At 34.1% G+C, this 22,373-nt stretch overlaps 2 protein-coding genes and 1 non-coding gene across 5 annotated transcripts; 1 reads left to right on the top strand and 2 right to left on the bottom strand.

Annotated features, from left to right (window-relative positions):
- Positions 1-37: 37 nt before the first annotated feature.
- On the top strand, positions 38-18,556 carry LOC110814198 (Ribosomal L32p protein family). 3 transcript variants are annotated; one of them, XM_088219464.1, is made up of 3 exons: positions 38-484; positions 726-799; positions 18,249-18,556. In XM_088219464.1, exons 1-3 carry the CDS (start codon positions 206-208, stop codon positions 18,316-18,318), a joined length of 423 nt encoding a protein of 140 aa, XP_088075590.1. In that variant the 5' UTR covers positions 38-205; the 3' UTR covers positions 18,319-18,556. The 3 variants fall into 3 exon arrangements, with proteins under 3 accessions (XP_088075590.1, XP_021897279.1, XP_021897278.1); XM_022041587.2 differs by lacking the exon at positions 18,249-18,556 and adding an exon at positions 2,278-2,667; XM_022041586.2 differs by lacking the exon at positions 18,249-18,556 and adding an exon at positions 2,303-2,667 and having other exon boundaries at positions 40-484.
- Positions 3,883-18,263, bottom strand: ABC1 (ABC transporter 1). The gene is made up of 8 exons (XM_088219463.1): positions 17,549-18,263; positions 16,120-16,345; positions 10,580-10,732; positions 10,294-10,452; positions 8,507-8,666; positions 7,980-8,089; positions 4,739-4,855; positions 3,883-4,538 (listed from the first exon to the last, which is right to left on the bottom strand). The coding sequence occupies exons 1-8, from the start codon at positions 18,109-18,111 to the stop codon at positions 4,143-4,145; spliced, it is 1,884 nt and encodes a 627-aa protein (XP_088075589.1). The 5' UTR covers positions 18,112-18,263; the 3' UTR covers positions 3,883-4,142.
- LOC148253758 (small nucleolar RNA U3) lies at positions 12,176-12,390 on the bottom strand. The gene has a single exon (XR_015820835.1). It is a non-coding gene; the product is annotated as a small nucleolar RNA U3 (small nucleolar RNA).
- Positions 18,557-22,373: the final 3,817 nt, after the last annotated feature.

The raw sequence follows: 22,373 nt of genomic DNA, 5'->3' as shown, positions 1-22,373 counted from the left end.
ATAACTTTTTTTCCCTGTCAAGTAATCAGAATTAAAAATTATCCGGTCGTTTTAGCCACCCTTGTCCCTGAACACTAACTTCCCCAAACATATCCTTCCTCCCCTCATAAAACTTGGCGTCTGGCCGCGCCGATTTCAGGGTCGACTTCTGACCCGACGCAGGCCAAGCACCAACCATCTTTGGAACTCCGAATCTCTGCCTTAGATGCTACAGTCCCAAATCATGGCTTTGAGACTGACGAACCTCAATAGAGCGTCGGTTGACATGCTGTTCATGTCTCCACTCAGGAGATGGACACATGCTGTCGCCATGCCTACGCGTTTGGATAACATTGTTGATTATCTGGCTGCATCGCCGCCGATGGTTTTGCCGAACTTTGATCATAACCACTCAGGTTGTGGTAATCACAAAATCATTGGATTTGGATTTCCCATTTCTTCTTTTGGTGCGTCAATGGAGCTCATGGCTGTCCCGAAGAAGAAGGTGAATAAAATGGACTCATTTCCGTTATTCTTGAAGTGCATATCCTATTATGATTTACCACTTGAAAGCAAAGTTTAGTTTTTTTTTTTTTTTTTTTTTTTTTTTTTCTTATGTTTGGAGTTGTTTGGCGATTTGGGTTTGGATTATTTGTGGTATTAGGTTTTCGGTGTTTTAGAATTGGGGATCGAGGAAGGCGTGTTTGGCATAGTGCTTTACATATTTGACTTATTCAACTGTGCAGGTTTCTCCTCATAAGAGAGGCATAAGAAATGGACCGAAAGCTTTGAAACCTACACCAGTTATAATTCGTTGCAAGTGAGAGTTTTTGTTGAATCTTCTTATTTCATTATTTTTCGTGATTAATTTTTTAGTGGCAGTTAACTTATCTGGAAAAAAAAGATATCTTTGATTTTATTATGATGTGTGATTAATCTGTTAGGTATACTTAAAAGTTACTTTTGGGCAAAATTTAGGATGGGCATGTTATTTGTCTAGAGAGTTAGAAACAAGACTCAAAACTCAAATAATCAATTTCATATGGAAATGTATGAACTACTTGCGCTTAGTGTGCTTGTCATTTTAGAAAGCCAATAGAATCTTTGTAAATTTTGAATTGTTGATTAATATCTTGTTTGAACCTATAGCAGTAAAATTCTCTTCTACAAGTTTGGATTTTGGTAGGTGGAGGGAATATTCGGTGTCTTTTTCATTGCTCTGGTAACATTCAGCTCATTGTCTGTAAACTCGGAGAACTTTTTACTGAGCTGACTGACTTAATTCCTTTTATAAAGATTATGCCAGCTGCAATGTAATGATTGAATAAAATGGAAGCTTAGTTAATTTACCCTGACAAAAAGTAAGTTGTAGTCGTCTGTACGATGAAACGTTTTAACTTCTATGAGTTTGAAGTTGCTAAGTGCTGAAGGAGAGAAATTATAGTATAAAGATTTGCCTCCAAAGATTTCCAATATGAAGTGCTCTTTTCTTAGATCTGCTGATAAATCACTTCAATTGTACAATAACTCTTCACTTATTTTCTTATACTCTGCTTGGAACAAATGAACTTTGCAAAAATATTTAGGATTTAGTTGCAAATCTGAATTTTTATTCAAATTATAACAGCAATGCATATTTATAAATAAATTATAATTTTTCATTTGTTCAGAACCTAGAGTTCTAGTTTAATACTTTAGGCACATACTTTTTTTTTGAAATAAAAGTGGAAAAAAGTATTATTCACAATGGTACCAAAAGGATACCACCTGTATAAAAATTATTTACAAGACAATAAGATGATCAACGACATTCCCAAAATCTTCCATACTATTAATGTCATGACCCAAAAGCATAGAAACAAAAACCTGGATCCATCTATCTCTAATATTACCCATCTCTCTCTCATTACCTTCAAAAACTCTACTATTTCTCTCCTTCCACACGATCCAAAAGATAGATGAATCATTAGTAAATAGTGTTTCTTTTCACATAAGCCCGTCCAAGCACACAACTCATTCGTAATTGATCCCGACATTACCCAATCAATTCCCAAAATACTATACACCATGGTCCAAATATTAAAAACCACAGGGCACCAAAGAAGGATGTGATTGCAGGATTCCTCCTACTTTTTACATAAAAGCATCTATTAACCATGATAACACCCCTTCTCTTCAGCTTATCAATTGTCAATTTGCAATTCTTACTTGCTTCCCAAGCAAAGAAAGCAACTGTAGGAATTAACTTTAACTTCAAATCAATTCGTGTTGGTTTGTTTTACCCTGAATTATGTGCAGATTCTCATGTTTTTCCCTCGTTTAGGAGCTGTGGTCGGGTTAAGCTGCCTCATTTCTACTGCTGCAGTGGGGATAAGGGAAATGAAGGTGAACAGAGTAATTTAAGAAGGTGATGGTTATGTTTATGCCAGTGAGCACCATTGGTTTTTTCTTTTGAAGGTGAAAATAAATAGTAAACTTGGAGAGGGAAAAGTTTTACGGGTTTGGCATTCTTGTATCTTGGCTTCCATATTGTGAGGTATCTGGATTTAAGTTGAAGTTTTGTTGTAGTGAAGTAGAATGTAGGCTCAGTTTTGATTTATCTATATAGCATTTTGATGGTTGTACTGAAACAAAATTGTAAGTTGCAATTGATGCAAATAGATGGGAAGGTGCTTGGCACTTAAATTATTTTTGTGCTAAAACAGCTATTTGTAGACACATAAAGAAAAGGGAAGATCTGTTAATCAACAGGCTAAAGACAAGAAGAGACAATTATGGCAAATTTGGTTCACAGAATAATTATGAAGGTTACTGCTTTCATCACTGCAATAATTATTACTATTTTCTAAAAAAAAAAAGGTAATAATTAGTACTATGTTTAGTTGGTAGAGATAATTTATTGTAAAGAACAGCCATTATTTGTGTGGACTAACTATTTCTGTTCATGGAGAAGGAATCTCCGTACCTTTTGATGTAAGTGGCAAACTGAAATACTAATTTAGCTTTAAGATATAGAAAGTAAGTCAGATCAAGGATGCATCAGTGCTAGACCAATATTGGATCACCACAAGTCACGAGAAACTTACAATGAAAGTGCAAATAAGCTCACAAGTTAAATTTTTTAATAGCATATAAAATATGTAAAGTTTACTTAATTTGAGTAACATGAATATTAAATTGAGTATTTTTTAAATATTTATTTGGTCAATAGTAATTAACTCCTACTAGTTTTTTAAAAGTCTAGTTGCAATTGCTTGCAAGCTGTTCCTTAGTAAACGAGAATATGTTAATAAACTTTTTAAACTCTTAGAAAGCCTACAAGTACTATTTTACCAATATATTTGTTTCAAGAAACTCTTCAAAATGGAGCTAAACACCCCCTCAAATCTAAAACTTAGGAGGATGCATCTCTCACCAAGTCTACGCAAAATTGCACGTGTTTGTGTTTTAAATGTATCAGGGGAAATGCCAACAGCTCAACAAGCTCTCAAGGGAATGAGTGTGCCAATAAAATTTGTTACCATAAATACCGAGCACCTAGAGAGGCGAGATGAGTGTAGAATAATTATATAACTTGAAAACTGCCAAGAGCCCAACCTAGCTCGTGTGCTCTCCAATGTCTCAATTTGGTCTTTAAATTTTGCTTTTCCATGTTTACTTAAGCTCTTAAGTATCCAATCCGGTTTAAAGACAATAGCCCTAACAGGATAGGATAGTAAGTGAGTCTTGTTTAACATCACATCTAGCTGAGTCGCCTCCACTCTTTTTACACGTTGAATTGCTTTCTAGGTTTGGTTAAATATGTGGAAAGGATGCATGGATATAAGCCATAAGTCATTTCTACGCACAAAATATGAAAGAAAATCATTAAAAGCAAAGAGTTAAGTGGCAAGGGAAACTATATTTTAAGACATCGACAAAATTGAAATTATACTGAAACAAAGTACAAAAAGCCGTTTGCTGAAATCACTGCATCCCCTCTGCTATTATCAGAATACATTCTATAAGCTGATTATGGGAGAAATACAACACAAACTTACCCTGATAATGAGGCAACAAGCTTATAAATGAATGATTGGATGGACAACAGCCCATATATAATTATAGATTTGGACAAAAATCAAAATACGTGAATCATAAAAATTTCCTAGACTATCATTTTATCAGGAAACGGACCTATTTGACAAGATTGAAATACTGTCTTCACCAAACTGATACTCGTTGTACACTTTGAGTAAGAGTTCTCCACATGGTACTACTGCCCCAAGCTTGATACAGGCCAGGAAAGCACCCGAAAGCTTCCGATGGAGACTGTAGACCTCATCAGGTGGTGGTGTGAGCCTGTGCTTCAACATGGTTGCCCCAAGGTTTGAAATGCTTTGAGTAATATTGGTGGAGCAGAAATCATAACCACCAGGCTTAGCAAACGGCAATCCAACAACAAAACTAGCCTGGACATGAGCGTCTAGCATTATTTCTGATTCTGTTCCTGTGAGAAACCCTAGTCTCTTCGACATCTCAATCACCACATCTCTGTCACCATTTGCACATGCAAGAACCTAAAGAAATATGCATGTGGAATCCCCAAGGTAGATCAGCACAATATAATGGAAGAATATTACAAAATAGAACGGTCAGAGTACGATCCTCGTTTTGCAACCATCTTGGAGGATAAATTATATTAGTTATGGCACATTCCTAGATATGCTGCAAATAAAACATTCATGAAAGCAGCTCGAGGCTCAAGATGAGTACTTACCATTCTCAAATAGTCATCAACAAAACGTTTAGGGTAATCCCGTGCAGCTCCAAAGTCAATGAGATTGATTGTTTTAGTCACTGAATCGTATAAGAAATTACTCCAGTTTGGATCCGTCTGCATTTGACAAGTGAAACACAATCCAAGCTATGGTGAAAGCAGACAATTGAGAATTGATATCAAAAGCTGTAATTTGCTGAATGACATAATAAACAATCAAAAGAAGATGCAAGAAAGATTTAAATTAAAAAATAACAAAATCATAGTAGAACTTTGCTTGACCAGATAACTTGATTCTATAAGCATTGGACAGAGAAATTCATTCTAGAAGCTTGTGAAGACCAAAAAAGATCTTAAATATACAAAAGCTGCACTTGGGTCATGAAAATCTTCCCTAACAAACATAGATCTATATCCAGAAAATCAGATCTCCACCGTCAAATATACTAATATTTGTTTCTAAACAAAAAAATATAGGATATATTTGGTAGAGGATTTCCTAGAAAAAAAGCCTGTTTCTAGCAAGTTCATGCCAAATTACACAATAATGGGTATCATAAGTCAGGCAAATACATCAGCCAACTGAATTCAATGAGTTGAAACTTCCATCTTTTCCACGAATTCATATAACAGACAACTTTAAGATGCCAATATAAGAAGTAAGAAAAAGAAACCTTCATATCTCCCAGAAAGACGTACACATAAAGCCTTGTAAGCATCTCATTTCAACCCCTACTAAGAAACTTCACGCCCATAAAATTCATATGCAGTCTACTATACATGTCAGCCTTTTGCAATGATATTCTTTTCCTGCATTGACCCTGGATACAACATTTGGTACATTCCACCAGACCAAGATAGGGGCTATTTTATTGGGAGATCTTCTTATATCAACAACTGGTTTAATACTCACTGTTCAGCAACTACTTCACTGATGCAATTACGAGATTGTCATTTAAATGGATGTGAAACACACACTATCATCTTGTGACATCAGACTTTGGTAAATGCTCCGAGGAGCTGAACGGACTCAGTATATAGAACTCTATAGGTTTTGAAGAAATCCCTTTTGGCAAAGTGGCTTTGAAGATTTATATTGTAATGGCAGCTTGTGGATGAAGGTTATTATTGCAAAGTATGCTTATAGAGGAGAGGGTGGAAAACTGCTAGGAACAGTCTTATGGCACTATCTTTGGAAGTGAATCAGCAAGGACTGGAGAATCATAAATGAGAACAGTAAGATTATGTGTTTCCAATATGACTTGAGAATCATCGTGAATGACTGCTTTTTATACCTCCAAGAGACTGAATCACCTAATCATCTTCTACTTTGGTGCCTTGATCTGAAAGATTATGAAATTCAACACTGATTCTCAACCTCTCTTGGGCGGGTAGCGGGCATATGGCAGAAGAAATTTGGGCTTGGGATGGTACCGCCATCAATAAAGATAGGCAGAGGATCATGTCCCATATTCCTTTGGGTATTATCTAGGTGATCTGAAAAAAACAAGGCGTTCAAGGCACCATCTCTTATTATAGTAGTATTAGACATCTTTAAAGATAGGCAGAGTATCATGTCCCAGACTTGATTTTTTTGTTTATCATTCCATCCTATGTGGGAAGAATCTAGGAATCCTCATAAATCATTTTTATTCTTCTCAATAGATATAATCCTTTTGAATAGCACCTGCACCTCCTTAGTCTTTATTTATAATATTTCTAATTTTCTTTTAAAAAATGAATGCAGAACACAGTCACATGGGTACAGAGATGTTTCTTATTTGAAAGAGAAAAAGAAGAAACTTGGATAAAGACTAGACAATGCACTAAGAACCAATATAGATAATGCACTAAGGAGGTAGGTTAACTCTTATAAAAAGCACACTTTCCAACCTTCCTATATACTTCCTTTCGGTGCTGTCCATCCCTAGCAGAGTTGCCAAGTGTTTGGAAGCTATACAGAACAGATTTTTATGGGGTGGTATGGAGAACAAAAGAGTGTATCAATTTTTGTTAAATAGGAAGAAATTCAATTGCCGATGAAGTTGGGTGGTCTCGGCATAAGATCTATCGTTAACATCAATAAAGCTTTCCATGAACAATGGATCTGAAGATATTTAAATGTAGATAACAGCCTTTGGAGGAAAGTTATAGAGATTAAATGGATGAAAAAAGACAATGATGGCAGATTTGTCTATCCTAAAAGACCTCACGGTACTAGTGCATGGAAAAACATACTTGCCAATTATAATGAGCTGATTGCAAACACCCATTGGCAGGTGGGTCGGGGCACCAAGATTAATTTTTGGCATGACGCTTGGTGTGAAGAAAGAAACCTTAAATTTATTTTCCCCGCCATCGATGCTATAGCACAACGGAAAAATTTGCTGGTTTCTGAGGCTTTTGACAGTTCAGCTCATTGCTATGTTGCGGTTAGCAGGAACTTAAACGATTGGGAGCTGGGAGAATTAGAGAATTTCCTCTCTATGATGGCCTGTGTTCATTTGAGAGCCACTCCTGACACTCTCATCTGGAAATTGAGTAAAAATGGCAAGTTTTCCATCAACTCATTTTATATAAGATTGCTGGTTTTTGGGACCGGAGCAACTCCGATCAGCAATTATCATTTCCGTTTAAAGCCATATAGAAAACAATGGCTTCCCCCAGGATTGCTTTCTTTTCATGGGAAGCGGCTAAGGAGAAAATTCCGACTTTGGATAATTTGATGAAAAGAGATAGAACTTTGGTCAACAGATAAACTCCTCTGCAAATGCAACGCTGAAAGCTGCAACCATATTCTGTTATGATGCCCCTTCTCTACAAATTTATGAAATATGATCTACAGTTTGATGGGTATTAATTGGGTAATGGTGGGCTCTATTCATAAAAAATTTTTGGTTTGGGAAGGTCTACTTTCTTACAACAAAGCTGCTTGCCTTATCCCCCTCTCTATTTTTTGGATTTTGTAGAAGGAGATGATCAACCATACTTTTGAGGGCATTGAAAATACTCTTGTAAATATTAGAAATAAATGGTTATATTATTTTGACTTCTTACTCTTAGATCACAATTTACTATCCTTAGAAGATATTGGAGTAGTTGTCGATATGCTAATTGACATGTAGCATCCTTTTATATATTAGGCGGTACCCCCTTGGTACCTTTTAATTCAAATTTTTTTTATTTCACAAAAAAAAAAAACCAATATAGATAAAAGAAAGAAAAGAAATTGAAAGCATGCCTGCATGAAGTGGAATACAAACAGCTCCATCAAAGTGAGTTCCAGCAACTTCCTCCCAACATAGTTACGAGTTTCCTGGTTTAATAAGGCCACCTTATCAATTGGAATTCCTGTAACAGTTAAATCCCATTTTCAACACAAGTACAACTTGAATGAAGTTCTGAACTTTTTTTATAGGCAGATTGTAGAAACACCATTTCATGCTAAACAAACAAGAACCTTCTTTTAGGCTTGAAAAGGAAAAAAAATGATTTCAATATCTCGGAAAATGCAGTTTAACTAGGCATATCCAGGATCAAAGATTCACAAACTTATTTTTTCCAAAGAAAAGTGCATAACCTGTCTAAGAAGGGAGAGCCCCATATTCAGAATAATAAATCACTACTATGCATGTCGAACTATTAAATTAATATATACAGGAAACCACATATTCATTTTTTCTTCTAATTTACAGGAACTAACCCCATACTTTGTTAGGGTGATGACTAAATATAGTAATTATACAATCAGATTATATATACATATACCGGAAACATGTTCTGTAGTTAAAACTCTTTTGCTTGAAAGTTCATCCACAACAATTGGGACATAAAACCCTTTTGTATTTGAAAGTAGATCACGAAACCGTTTCTGATTGGCAGCCTCCAACTCATAGTCACATTCACGAGCTAATTCTTCTTTTGCCACCTGCAAAGAATCCAGGAAGAACATGAGAATACAATTTCAGAAGCATAATGTAATAATTTCTTCTCTTTTAGATGTTCAGTAAAGCTTCAATGTATAGAGATCTATGTTCTACTGTTGGCATCCAGAAGCCATAGAGGATATATATATATATATATATTTATAAAATAAGAAGCATAGAATTAGGAAAAGAGATTACAATATCAAGGAGAACAAGCTATCATCTGGGCAGGATGAAAAAAAAAGAAAAAATTGAGAAGATAAGAAAAAGAGATTAATAAGCTGTATAAGCTATTCCAAATTTCATTGGATGTCTTCGAGGAGACATGGAAACCTTGAACAAAATGTTGTTAAGAGGCAGAGAGTTGGAGTTATTTAAAGGTTTAAAGGTAGATAAAAGTAAGGATATGGAGGAGGTAATCCACTTACTTTTTTACTGATGACACTTTTGTGTTTTGTGAACCGGATGAGAGGCAATACTTAACCTCATATCCATTTTACTAAGTTTTCAAGCAGTTTCTGATCTCATTATCAACTTAACCAAGTCTGAGTTGGTGAAAATGGGTGATCAGAGGGATGCTCTTTACGTTATCAAGAGTCATGGGGTGTAAAACTGTGGAATTGCCGATTATTAGAGGTTATGTTTGGGAGCTAAACATAAAGATGCGAGGATGTGAGACCCTGTGATGGCGAGGTTTAAAAGGTCGATGGCGGGATGGAAGAGAAACCTTCTGTCCAAACAGGGAGACTCACACTCATTAAAAATATGTTAACCACATCTCCACTTACTATATGTCCCTTTTGATAATCTGGGTGAGTGCTGCTAAGATACTAGAATCAATTTTGTGTAAATTCCTTTGGAGCAGCTCTAAGGATAGAAAAAAATATCACTTGGCGAGGTATGAGATCAAAAAGCCAATGTCCCAAGAAGGTTTGGGGTTGAAATTTTCAGTGAGGATGAATATGACCTTACAAGATAAGTGGCAAAATGGAGATTCATGAAAGAAAACAGTATATTATAGTGGTGAAGTTCGGTATCATAGATAGAGGGTGGAACTCCAGAGTATTAACTGAACTGCATGAGAAGGAGATGTGAAAAATATATTTATATATATATATATATATGCATGAGTCATGGATTAACTTGCAATACCTCCTTTAACATGCAAAACGGCATATTCAATAGGGATACTAATGTCACACATGTTGAAACCCTTAGTTACATCCAGTGACTAAATGATCTTATATCATTAAGCTCTCAGTAAAGAGGTCCAAAATGAAACGGTAACCCCCTAATAAATGCAGAAATTAGATCTAATGGAGGGCCGCTAATATCATGAATGCTATAGTTCTTACTCCCCATTACAGAAATAACTTAAAGTAGAATGTGGCACAAAACAGATGCATGGCAGACTGTTATCAATGTGCAAGCTCTAACCAACTGGTATGAGCATCTGCCCAAAATGCTCATCTAAGATCCAAAGAAAATATCATGTAAGTATCAAAGGCTAGCATGACTTTAGATAATAGAAAAGGATTTCTATAGTAAGGGGCTATCAAACAGCTTCGAATAATCAAGCATATATTCATTTACATATACACATGCACACACGTATATGAAGATACTTACCTTCATAGCTTTGTCCAGATAAAGTCCTTTTGGAATTAGATTTGTATAATCTAATAGAAGTTTGACATTCTCAATGTCACTTTCAATGCTATCTGCAACACCGGGGTACTGAATTTTCATTGCAACCTTCATACCATCTTTCGTGACAGCTGGGTGAACCTACACATTTGAAATAACAATGAGCCCAAGAAAAAAAGGTTAAAGCTGCAAAAAAAAAAGGATAAGAGGTACATTGGTCAAATAAAACCTATTCTGCACAATATGTGGCATGAGATAAATGAATCACCTGGCCGATACTAGCAGCAGCCATTGGTTCATAGTCAAAGCTAGTCAACTTTGATGACCAATCAGGACCTAGTTCAGCATCCAGAACTTGATTGAGCTGGCTCCTTGGCATCACATCAGCACCTTGACGGACAATATCTAGAGCAGCCAAGATCTAAGAAAAGTAAACAATGTTTAAAAAAAAATTCAATATGGTGTATCTAAACTATTAAGTTCTTTTAGGCAAAATATGGCAATGCCTAACTATAGATTCAGACTGTATTGCCAGTCAAAATGCTGAACATGGAAATAATTCAATCTTCTCCCTGGTTATAATCCACACTGTAAGCTTTTCACTGTCAATCTCAAGGATCAGAAGAAAGGCCTAAGAACCAAAACTATAGTCATGATATTGATAAGGATAAGTGCAATATTCTGAGTTTTTTCTCCCGCCCGCTTCTCAACTTTGATAACAAGCCTATGCTTAGCTCTAGTACCATTTTCTTCTTTGAAATAAAATAGTATTGTATGATCCATTCACAAGCACCAAGAGAGTACAAACCTATGTTTAATGTTATTTACATATCAATCAAAATGTCAATACCTTTGAACTGTCAATCTTAAGGATCAGAAAGAAGGCCTAAGAACCAAAATGCAACTATGATATTGATAAGGATAAATTCAATATTCTGAGTTTTTACTCCCTCCCGCTTCTCTACTTTGATAACAAGCCTCTGCTAGGCTCTAGAACCTTTTTCTTTTTTGAAATAAAAATAGTATTATATGATTCGTTCACAAGCACCAAGAGGGTACAAACTCATTTTCAATATTATTTACATATCAAACAAAATATTAATATTCCCAAAGTCTTCGAGTACAGAGAATAATCCATAACCAAAAACCTAGGGTTTGAAATCATCTACCTTTACCTTATTAAAATCACATTCCAGTCCTCAAAATCTCTCTTTTTTTTTTTTAAATAAAAAGTGTAAAATGTATTACTATAAACATCAGAAGGGGGTACAACCCATTTACAAAAAATTTACAATTCAATTGTCATGAGACAAACAAAGCAAAAAATGTCTCCATGACAGCTGATGGATGACCCAATAATAAAAATTATAGTCTTCAACCATCTATTCTTTAATATACCAAAACTATTAACCATATCAATCTCATCAAAAACCCTTATATTTCTCTTCTTTCAAATAACCCACCAAATGGTGAGCAGGATAACATCGGTAGAAGAACATCTGTCTCTCAAAAAACCCCAAGCCCATAATTCATCTCTGACTGTCCCCTCCATCACCAACTTGGTACCCAAGGCCCTATACACCAATGTTCACAACTCAAAGGTGACAGGACAAAACTGCCCAGAAAGTAGCAAGGAAGATAAAACTAATATGCTTCTTTATACCACTAATTCCTTTCTATGCCCAAATTTCCTCTTGCACCAAACCAGCCATCACCAGTTAATACCCAAGAGGCCTAAAGTAATGGTCTACAACTAGTACATAAATATGGTTAGACAACCCCGCCTCCTTTTTGCATAAGAAACAACCATTCACCAAAATTTTTATCCCTCCTAATCATCATCTCTAGAGTTAAATTTTTTATTGGTCTGTCAGATAACTGAGTGACCACTCCAGTCAAGATTAAACCCAATTGGGAACGATCATCTACAACATCAACGGTTCAGAATCGCCTCTACTATTAATCACACCTTGATCATACGGTCACAATTCATCCACCAGACTTGAGATCCTGCCTTCTTAGAACTCAAGGAAACAGAGGTACAAACCTATAGAACAAATCCTGTTCAAGTAATGTCGTTTCTCTAAAGTTAAATTACAACCTCTACTAGCCTCCTAAATAGAAAAAGCAACTCTACATGAAGTAATACCTTCCAGATTTTTCGAAATGAGAAGTCAGTACCTGTAACTTCTCTTTTAGACAAGTGATTGTAGAAAGATCTGAGATAGAAAGTCCTTCTAGCATTGAACCTCAATAGTGGGGTTTTTTCAAAAAAATAAAAAAAAGTAGAGTTTCGTACTTCCTAACTTCCCAATCTTTAAATGGCTAAAAGTAGTCTCATATTCCCTAACTTCCCAATCATTACGATTTTTTGTGACCTCCAAAATCCACTTTCCCTTCTCTGCAGTACCACAGTAAGACTTCTGAATCGAGACTCTCTAATACATACCAATAGCATATATCCAAGGGAACTATCCTCTGAGTGTGCCACTCTCCAACCAAGTGTCATGCCATAAGCTGATCTTTTTCCCAATGTCAATCCTCCAACTAATACAGTTATGGAAATTACTCCTACCCATACGAATTTTTTCCACATCCCATTCCCCTAAGGTCTAGCAAGAGCCTAGTGTACCACCTCTGTCCACAGTCCCAAATTTTGCCTCGATCATCCTCCACTAGAGACTGTCATTTTCATTCATGAATCTTAAAAACCATTTCCCTTGAAGAGTCATATTAACCTCCAGCAAAGATATCAAACCTAATCCACCTTGATAGATATGTTTTTTGACCTCATTCCAAGCCACAAGATGATACTTTCTTTTTCATCTGTCTCCTCATAAAAATCTACACTAAATTGATTCAATCTCTTGGCTGCACCCGCAGGGACTGTCAAGAAGGACATATAATATAATGAGAATTAGTCATAGTGCTATTGACAAGCATGAGTCTTTCACCTTCAGATAAGAAGATCCTCTTCCATCCAACCAACCGTTGTTCAAACCTCACCACTACAGGGTCTCAAGTCACAACATCTTTATATTTAGCACCTAACAAGAGCTCCAAATATTTGTTTGATAAGTCCCCAATCCTACATCCCATAATCCTAACCAACCTGTTAGTATCCCTCCGATCATCCAATTTCACCAATTCAAACTTGACAAAATTAATATTGAGGCCATAAACCGTTTGAAAACTTAGCAAAATGCATTTGAAGTTAAGTAGAGTCCTGTCATTCAATTTATAGAATAATAAAATATCATTAGCAAAAAATAATGAGTTATCTCCCCCCCATGCTCACCATTTTCCACTTCTAATCCTTTTACCATCTCAAACTCTCTAGTTCTCAAAAACATTATGTTAAGTGTTTTCATTACAATGATAAATAGTAAAAAAGACAAGGGATCACCTTGCTTGAGACCTCTGGAGAATCTGAAGAAAGAAGATGGACTTTCATTAATGGTAACAACAAAAGAAGTTGTAGAAAAGCATTAGCTGATCCATTTTTTCATTTGTCCCAAATACACAGTCACTTCAATATGTAATCGAGAAAGCCTGAATTCACATGATCATAAAGAATCCACATCCAGCTTGCATAAAAAACCCTCTATATTCTTGTGAAGCAATTCATCCATAATTTCATTTGCAACAAGAGCAATATCCAAAATCCATCTACTCTCCACAAAAGCATATTGACACTCATTCACCACCCTTCCCATCATGGCAGCCATTCTCCTTGTCAACACTATGGTGATGAGTTTATACACACTTCCCTTCTAAACTAATTGGTCTGAAACCCTTGACATTTATCGCTCCCTTTACCTTAGAAATTAGCACAAGAAAAGTATAGTTTAAACATCTAATGAATGACTCAAACTCATAAAACTCATTAAATAGCACGATTGTATCATCTCCAATCACATGTCAAAATTTTTTAAAAAAAACCTATATTAAAACCATCAGGCGCAGGAGTTTTATCCTTTTTATATTGCACGAGGCTCTTCAATATCTCCTCATTAGAGAACCTCTTCTCGAGAGATTCACAGCTTTAATCATCCAGAGACATAAAATCCTAGGTCATCCAACTTAAACCTCCAATTGAAATCCTTAGAGTATAACATGCTGAAGAAATCTTTGACCCCTTCCCTCAATTCCTCATTCTGTTTCACTAAACGACCATCAATTTCTAACTCCTCCATATAGTTTATTCTTCTCTGGTGATTTGCCATACAATGGAAAAATTTTGTATTCCTATTTCCTTATTTATTCATTTAGCTCTTAATTTTTGTCTGCAGGAGATCTCTTCCATTTACATTCTGTTTGCTAACTCAAGTCTTTTAGATTCCCTGTGAGCCAAATCTTCAGGAGACAAACCACCCCCTCATCCTCTCCAAATAGTCCAAATCCTCTAGGTCCTATAATAGAGATTAACTCCCCCAGGCCGTCCCCCCCTCCCCCCCCCCCCCAGTCCTCCTGACACCACTTCTTGATTTGAGTCTTAACCATCCTCAAATTCCTAGTCACTATATAACTAGCATTTCTTTCCACCCTCACTCATCTCCACAATTATCAGATTTTGTCAAGGAACTCATTGACTTTTAAACATTTATTCTCAAACCTGAAAGAATAGGAGCCCAATTTTATCCCATCAAAGTCTAAGCAAATGGGGAAATGATCAAAGTTGTATCTTGCAAAAGTTTTTGACGGAGTCTTGATATCTAATATTCACATGATACTGACACAAAAAAGCGGTCAATTCTGAAGCAAGTCAATTTGATATGTAATTGGACCATGTCCATTTACTTCCAATGAAAGGCAAATCCAGTAATTATAATCCATCTAAAGTCTCCCAAAACTCATCATCACAAGTCCGGGAGAAATATTCCTCTTACCCTACCTACGCAAAACCATATTGAAATCGCCCTCTACATCAGCATCGGCATCATTCTCCACCAACCTCTGGCCTATGGACCCTCTAGGACAAAGATGCACCTCGATGCCTCCCCTTTTTTCCCTGTAATTAGCAAAAATTTACCCCTGCTGTTCCCCCCATAGCCACCCAGAAATTATGTTTTTATCTCCCATATTATGCCCTCAGAATTCCCCTCCTCTTGTCCATTAAAACTTCTGCAAGGCACCCAACAGCTACTCGACTTCATCCTCCCAGAAAGTGATGGTCGACTTAAAACCCCTCCTATTTTCACTCACTTGAATGTCTTCCACTTTCTTTCATGCAAAAACGATATCAAAAGTTTTGCTTTCCATGGCTAGAAATTTTCTGGTCTCTGAAAGCACCATGGCCTCCTCACCACTCACCATGGGGTGCAAGCAAGAAGGAGAAAAGACATTGGCTGTACAGAGATGCTCAGCCTGCGTCTGTAGAGATTCTCTGAAACACTATATGTTGTACTTCCTTTTTTCTCTCTCTAAATATTTTCCTTTCTTTCAAACCCTATACTGGACACTAGGCTCTAGCACCATTATTATGCTTCTGTACTAAGAGCTAAATACATCAGCTTGCCAACACCAACTCTCCTGAACAAAACATCTGCTAGCACATAAAAGCATCCTAGCCATTCAATTTTGGTTCAACTTTGACCTCTGTTTCATTCTTTCATGAAAAATGTAAGAAAGTTAAAATAGTGCTTGTTGGAACACCAATTTCAGCTTTTAATCATTGTGACTTGGAGATAAATATTACAAGGTGAAGTTTTTATCACTGACACCTCTTTCACAGTAAAGAAAAGCTTTAATTCTGAAAAATGTGAATGTTACTACATTCAATATAACATGAAAAAGAGATAGTTATACCGGAGCAGGAACCAGAGATTCATCCTGTATGCTCAGCATCTGTCCTAATTTGAGTGCTGCCCCCCGCATTCTACATAAAGCGAGGGCCAACCGTTCAGCATTTTTTTCAGATAAGAATGGAGAAAGAGCAGATTGCTTCTCTTGAGAGTTTGGTGTACCATAGACAAGCCGCTTGGCAGATTCCTGAATTGTTCCCCAAGCAAGACCAGCTCCTAGACCAGCAAACCTTTTGAAGTTATTAAAAAAAAAAGGAAAAAGAAATAGTTAGAAATTGAAGCAACTATTTGTCTACAACTTAAAGATGGTGTTACTAGTTTCCTAAAAGAAATAATGGAATAGGCAATCACTAGATTAATGTTATTCAGGAGAGTCATTAATCAACTGCTTGAACTGCATGAACCAGCAAATCTGAAACCTTTCATCTTCAGTAACTGATAATGTAACTAAGTATCTCCGGGGTGTGGATGCTGGTGAAAGAGATAGTAGTGCTTACCAAATAACAATAGGGAAAAGATTCCTAGTGTTTTGAAAATATTAAATAAAGATAATATATTTAAAGAATGACAACACGATCCAATGAACTATTGGCTCTATAATCTCAAAAAGATAAATATCATTTAAATCCGTTATTTCATTACATAAAAAGTTATTTGAGAAAATTGGAAAGAAGATTGGGAGAAAAGGGAAAAAGAAAGAACATAGAATGCATAAGCTCGCAATTGGAATAAACATTTACAAGGCTCTCTCTCATCTGAGTATAACTAACATATAGAATGGATAGAGTTTGCTCAGAATAGCTGAAAGCAGATTTCTTCTTTCTGACAAGCTAAATTAAGCTCAGCAGCAAGTAAGCATCATAGTTAGCAATTTTTTTTTAGATAAAAAAAATGTGCATATTATGTATATGTCACCAAGCCATGTACAAAAATATTTACAGTTCAATTAGCACATCAATAATCTTCCCAAAATCATCCTACCCATAGAGATCATGACCCAGCATTAGAGCCCCAATAGTTAGCAATTGTCATTGCAATGTCAGAAGCCAACATCCTCTCAATTTCAAATTCCTCTCCATGTGCAAAGTTTTACTAATCAAGATTAAAATACAAATAAGCAGGTATCAACTATTTAAAGAGAAGTGTGGAAAGAGTTTGAAAAGCATAACCAACATCATGATCAATTCCACCACCTGCAGCACATATCCTACAGAGAACATAGCTATTTATCCAATCAACCACTGCTATTGACGTAGTGAGACTGTTAATTAAAGCATAACATACTGCATAAAACGTTTATCGCAATTATCGAATATTTAAGTAGCTGTATTCATCAATCGCAATCAAAGAGGCAAAAACACCTGGAATAGAAACACAACAAAAGAAATTGCAGAATAAGCTTTTTGAAACTCGATACAAAAAAAAGGCCTCACCCAATCGCTCTGGAAAATGGAGTTGACGGGACTTTTCTCTCCCTCGGCTTTCGCCTCTTCACTGGAATTGGAATCGGCGCTGGAGCCAGCGCCTCTCCGCCTTCGTCAATATTATCTTTATCACCCAAATTCTTAACCTCACATTCTCTCTCTAAACTAAGATCCTTATCACCAAGATTATTACTCAAAACTTGAGAATCAACAACTGACTCTTGATTACGCTCTGTACCAAAGTTACTTTCAAAATTACTACCCGGTTCTTCCCGAGAAGATCGGGAATCCGTCACCACAGAGGAATCGTTGTTACTGCTATTGCTAATGTCATTATTGAAGTACACAACAGAGGATTCTTTTGGCCTAAGTTTGGAATATTGGCGAACCTTGCCGCTGGTGAGGCCCGAAATATCGGTGGCCAAAACAACGGCTCTCTTGAGGGAGGAAGCAAGTAGGGTTTCGGGATCGCCGTTTCGGGCACTCTCAATAGCCTGGGAGCGCTTCACTATCTCCTTGGCGATCAGCGAGAGGCCGTCCGCCAGCCTCTGTAGCTGCCTCCATGAACTCATGATCAATCGCGCGCGCTACCTAGTTTTTTGCACATAGTATATAAAACATATATACTTACAAAGGAAAGACAATTAGTTTATGATAGTTTATATATTTTTTGGTTGCTTTCTAACGCTGGTAAATCTTTTTCGTTCAGCAATCTGCTTCTGTGTTCGAACAGGAACCAGATGAAAGGAGGCAAAAGAGTCGGGCAGCGAAGCAGATGAAGCCAGGTAGCCAAGCAGTGCCGGTCGGGTCAACGCAGAATGGATCAAGGCCTTTATATTAAACTGGGCTAGCCCATTACTGTATCTGGTCAGCCCAAATTTAACCAGACTCCAGCAGGGTAAAGGTTTTATTTTGTTTGTTTATTAGACACTGCATTTAAATCAATTAATCTAATATTAAATTAATTAAAGTAAAAAGACTATTTTGCCCTCCAACTATTTATAAATAAGTTTGTTATGTGTGGTTTTATGAATTTATTTCTAATTTTCAATAAATTACAATCTATTTAACAACTCAAAATTCATAAGTTATACTAACAATGTATATAGCTAAACATAATTGATATCAATTCCTCTTAAACCAAAAATTTTTAAATAAATATTTTCAGTCCATGAATAATTCTTATATAAGATAGTCATTTTTATATATGATATGAAAACTCATATATTAACAGTATCAAAATATGATGAAATACTTAGAATATTATTGCGATCAACCCAACTTTAATACTTAATCTAAACTACTATTATACTAGAAATCTTTTTAGTGACTTTTGATGCAAGAGATATATGAGGACCAACTTCATGAACTCATTTTTCAATTAGTGCTTCAAATAGTTGGCTTTGTATGAGTTTCACAAGTGATTAATAAGACTCATCACATAACTATTAATAAGAATATTGTGTTATAACCTAAACAAGACCATATATGTTCTATGCCAATAATTTTAAAATCATACAAATTTTAAGAACTAAGAAATTAGAGTTCTATTTAATAAAAATAATATCTAGATTTTTTATTTTCTCACTATATGTATTATTTGTGACGGCCCGCAGTTCTCTAAAGAAAAATCATGCTGCCAAACACAACTTAACCAGAAAATATAATATAAATTTAAACTAAAATATAGTAAAAGTTATTCATTATTTATACAACATGTAACATAATTTATATTATGAGATTACAAAATTCTGTAAAGTCCACAACTAAACTAAAATTTACCTTATGAAAACCAAAACATGAAATTCCTAATTTGGCTCTCTAAATTATTTTCCTCGGCCTGATATAAAAAATGATTACAATTTGAATGGAATGAGCAAAACAACAAGATCAGTAAATATATCGAATAGACTACCCTAGGTATGCGACATGCCAACATACAGTCAATCAAAAATGTAAAACATTTCTTTTCCTTTATGTTTGAAAATCATGAAATGCAGAGATATTCTATTTCTTATCTCATCTTTCATTATTTCTCCTAAGTTTCTTGTATTTACTCTTTTCCCCTCATTATTCTCCTTTATTGGTTATATTTCAAAATTCCTCTTTCTCATTATTTTCTCATTATCCTCCTAATTTTTTTCCTTTCTTAATTTCCTAATTGTAACCACTCATATCGTTTACTATTATCACATCACATCTAGTTCTAAAACCATACTCATTCATCAATTTCTCTCTAATCCATATTTATCCCACAAATCTACATATCAGAATTTCTTACAAATTTTTGATCAAATCAAGACATCCGTAATCCCTCAGTGAGTATCCCCAATTCTCGATTTACCCCAATATAATCATCAATTTAAAGTTATTTAAGTTTTAAAAAAAATTTAAGATTGAACGAATGAATCCGTTATTCAATTTGTACCATTGTGGGATCAAGATTCCCACTATTACAAGGGGATGCACACACAGTCAAAATACACACAATAGTCACAGCAGTATGTCGCCAGGTGACCCAGAACATAACACACACCCTAACAACGTCTGGAAGAGTTTCCATCCACCCAATGATAGGGTTCACCACACCACTGAATTTCAGTCATACCAATCTTAAACGAATTAACTCTAAATTTTTGTTTCTTCCAAGTTTTTATTTTTATTTTTTTTCCTCCTATTCTAGTTAAGATTGATATTTTTATTTTTCCTAATAGACTAATTATATTCCCTAAAAACTTTGTATACTTTCTTAGTTAACTTTACTCTATATCTCACACTATTTTAAATCTCACAGTTTGTCTCTTTTCTATCCTTATAGAACTCACTAACTCTCATTAATCCTACATTTTCTTATTTATTATAATTTATTTACTTATCATTTTATTTATTATTTATATTTTAATGCTTGTATTATTTTTAGTTTTAAATTTTATTAGTTTTATTTATAATTCTTAATTTTATTTAAGAATGTGTATTTTTTTTTGTTGATCTTATTTTCTTTGTGAGAGTTATTTTATATGTTTATAATCTTATTGGAGAATATGCACTATCATTAATATTCTACTAAGACTATTCAACTCATCATACCATCAACCATCATACAGTATTTAAAATATGTAAATATGTAATCTTCATTTAACAATCAAGCAACAAATAAATGACAAATTAAAACATTCAGTATCACCATTTTCCAATTTCTTTCACTTACTTGATTATCAAATCATGATTCCTTAATTTTGTAAACCTTACTCAAGACTTAATTATTATTTTTTTTTTTTGAAAATATTTTTGAAAACATATAAATGTGGTTTCAGGATAACTATTAAATATACATACAGACTTCGGACTAAAGGATTCTTATTTGAGTTCCAAACACCATTCGAATATTAACAAAAACTTACACAACAACTAAGTCTTTTCAGGTCAACAATGAACCCAAGAGTTTCATGCAATCATATTGCATGTCTATCTCGTTTCTACAACTATTCTAGTTACTAAAGCAATCATTCAATTTAACTTTTCTTTATTTTGTCTGTTTGATTCATTACATAATTTAGTAAATAATATTTTCTTATCATTTTATATTAATCTTGCTTTAATTAATTAATAATTTCTTTTTAATTTATTTTATCTATTATTTATTCCATTCTAAAAAAAATCATTACAAATATTCTTTTTCTATTTTCTTAATTTATTTTCTTATATAATCTATTATATTCAAAACAAAATTTATTAATTTGTTTACATATTTATTAAATCAAATGATTTCCAAAATTTATTTCTTTTAGTATTTTAAATTACCTTTACTTAAGTATTATAGATTATGGCTAAATTAATTTATTTATCAATTACTTATCCAATCAAATTTAATTCTTATGAATTCTTTATTCAATTAAATTCAATTCTCCTTAAAATTTGTATTTAATTAAATTCAACTCTCCTAACTATCATAATTTATCTAATTCTTAATTGAATTTTAATTTATTTATTCTTCTCCCAAATATATATATATATATACACACCCATACATATGCTTATATATTTATATACACACAACATACACTCATTTATTATGTACATATTTATATATATATACATCTCTTATTGTTATTATTATTTATTTATATTATAAGATACAACTATGTAATTATAATTATAAAACTTATAACATTACTTATATATATATATATGTAAAATCTCCCTCCATTACCATTTATTTTTATAACATATGTTTATATATATTGTGGTAATCATACATATCTTTATTAAAACTCATTTCTATATATATAAACTATACCTATACATATTATTATATTAAACACAAATACACCATGCGTAGTTATATATATATATTTATAGTACACAAACATTTTTTTTCTAAATTTATTTATTTATCATATTTTTCTACTCTTAACTTACACCATATTATAAATTTATGACTATAGTTATAAAAATTAATATTTGTCATCTAAATATTATTGTTTTTATTATTGCATATATAAATAACTATACATTATTACATATATAAATACTTATTAAAACATAAGGATTATACACGCATACAAAATATTATTTTAATCATATATACCAATACATGCATTTATTTATACATAGTTATATGTATATATATACATATATATATTTATGTATGCACACGTTAAAAATATACGTACACAATATACCTATATATATACATATATATATATATTTGTTTCCCTTCATACATTTACATCAAAATTCATGGAAATAAATATATTTCACATATTCATTATAGTTTATATATGTATATCTCATATACATAAATATATACCACATACATCCTAGATAACTCTAT

This window comes from Carica papaya, chromosome 5 (assembly GCF_054855325.1).
Source record: "Carica papaya isolate Zhongbai chromosome 5, ASM5485532v1, whole genome shotgun sequence".
Classification (NCBI taxonomy): domain Eukaryota; kingdom Viridiplantae; phylum Streptophyta; class Magnoliopsida; order Brassicales; family Caricaceae; genus Carica; species Carica papaya.
Note: the sequence above shows the minus strand (reverse complement) of the source record. Positions and strands in the feature narration are given on the sequence as shown.

Excerpts from the sequence above, each read along its gene's own strand:
- LOC110814198 (XM_022041586.2), top strand. The coding sequence starts at position 206 with ATGCTACAGTCCCAAATCATGGCTTTGAGACTGACGAACCTCAATAGA. Across the intron at positions 485-725 it reads TGGCTGTCCCGAAGAAGAAG|GTTTCTCCTCATAAGAGAGG; the intron begins GTGAATAAAATG and ends TCAACTGTGCAG. Across the intron at positions 800-2,302 it reads CCAGTTATAATTCGTTGCAA|GAGCTGTGGTCGGGTTAAGC; the intron begins GTGAGAGTTTTT and ends TCCCTCGTTTAG.
- ABC1 (XM_088219463.1), bottom strand. The coding sequence starts at position 18,111 with ATGAGTTCATGGAGGCAGCTACAGAGGCTGGCGGACGGCCTCTCGCTG. Across the intron at positions 10,733-16,119 it reads AATCTCTGGTTCCTGCTCCG|ATCTTGGCTGCTCTAGATAT; the intron begins GTATAACTATCT and ends TACTTTTCTTAG. Across the intron at positions 8,667-10,293 it reads ATCTGGACAAAGCTATGAAG|GTGGCAAAAGAAGAATTAGC; the intron begins GTAAGTATCTTC and ends GATTCTTTGCAG.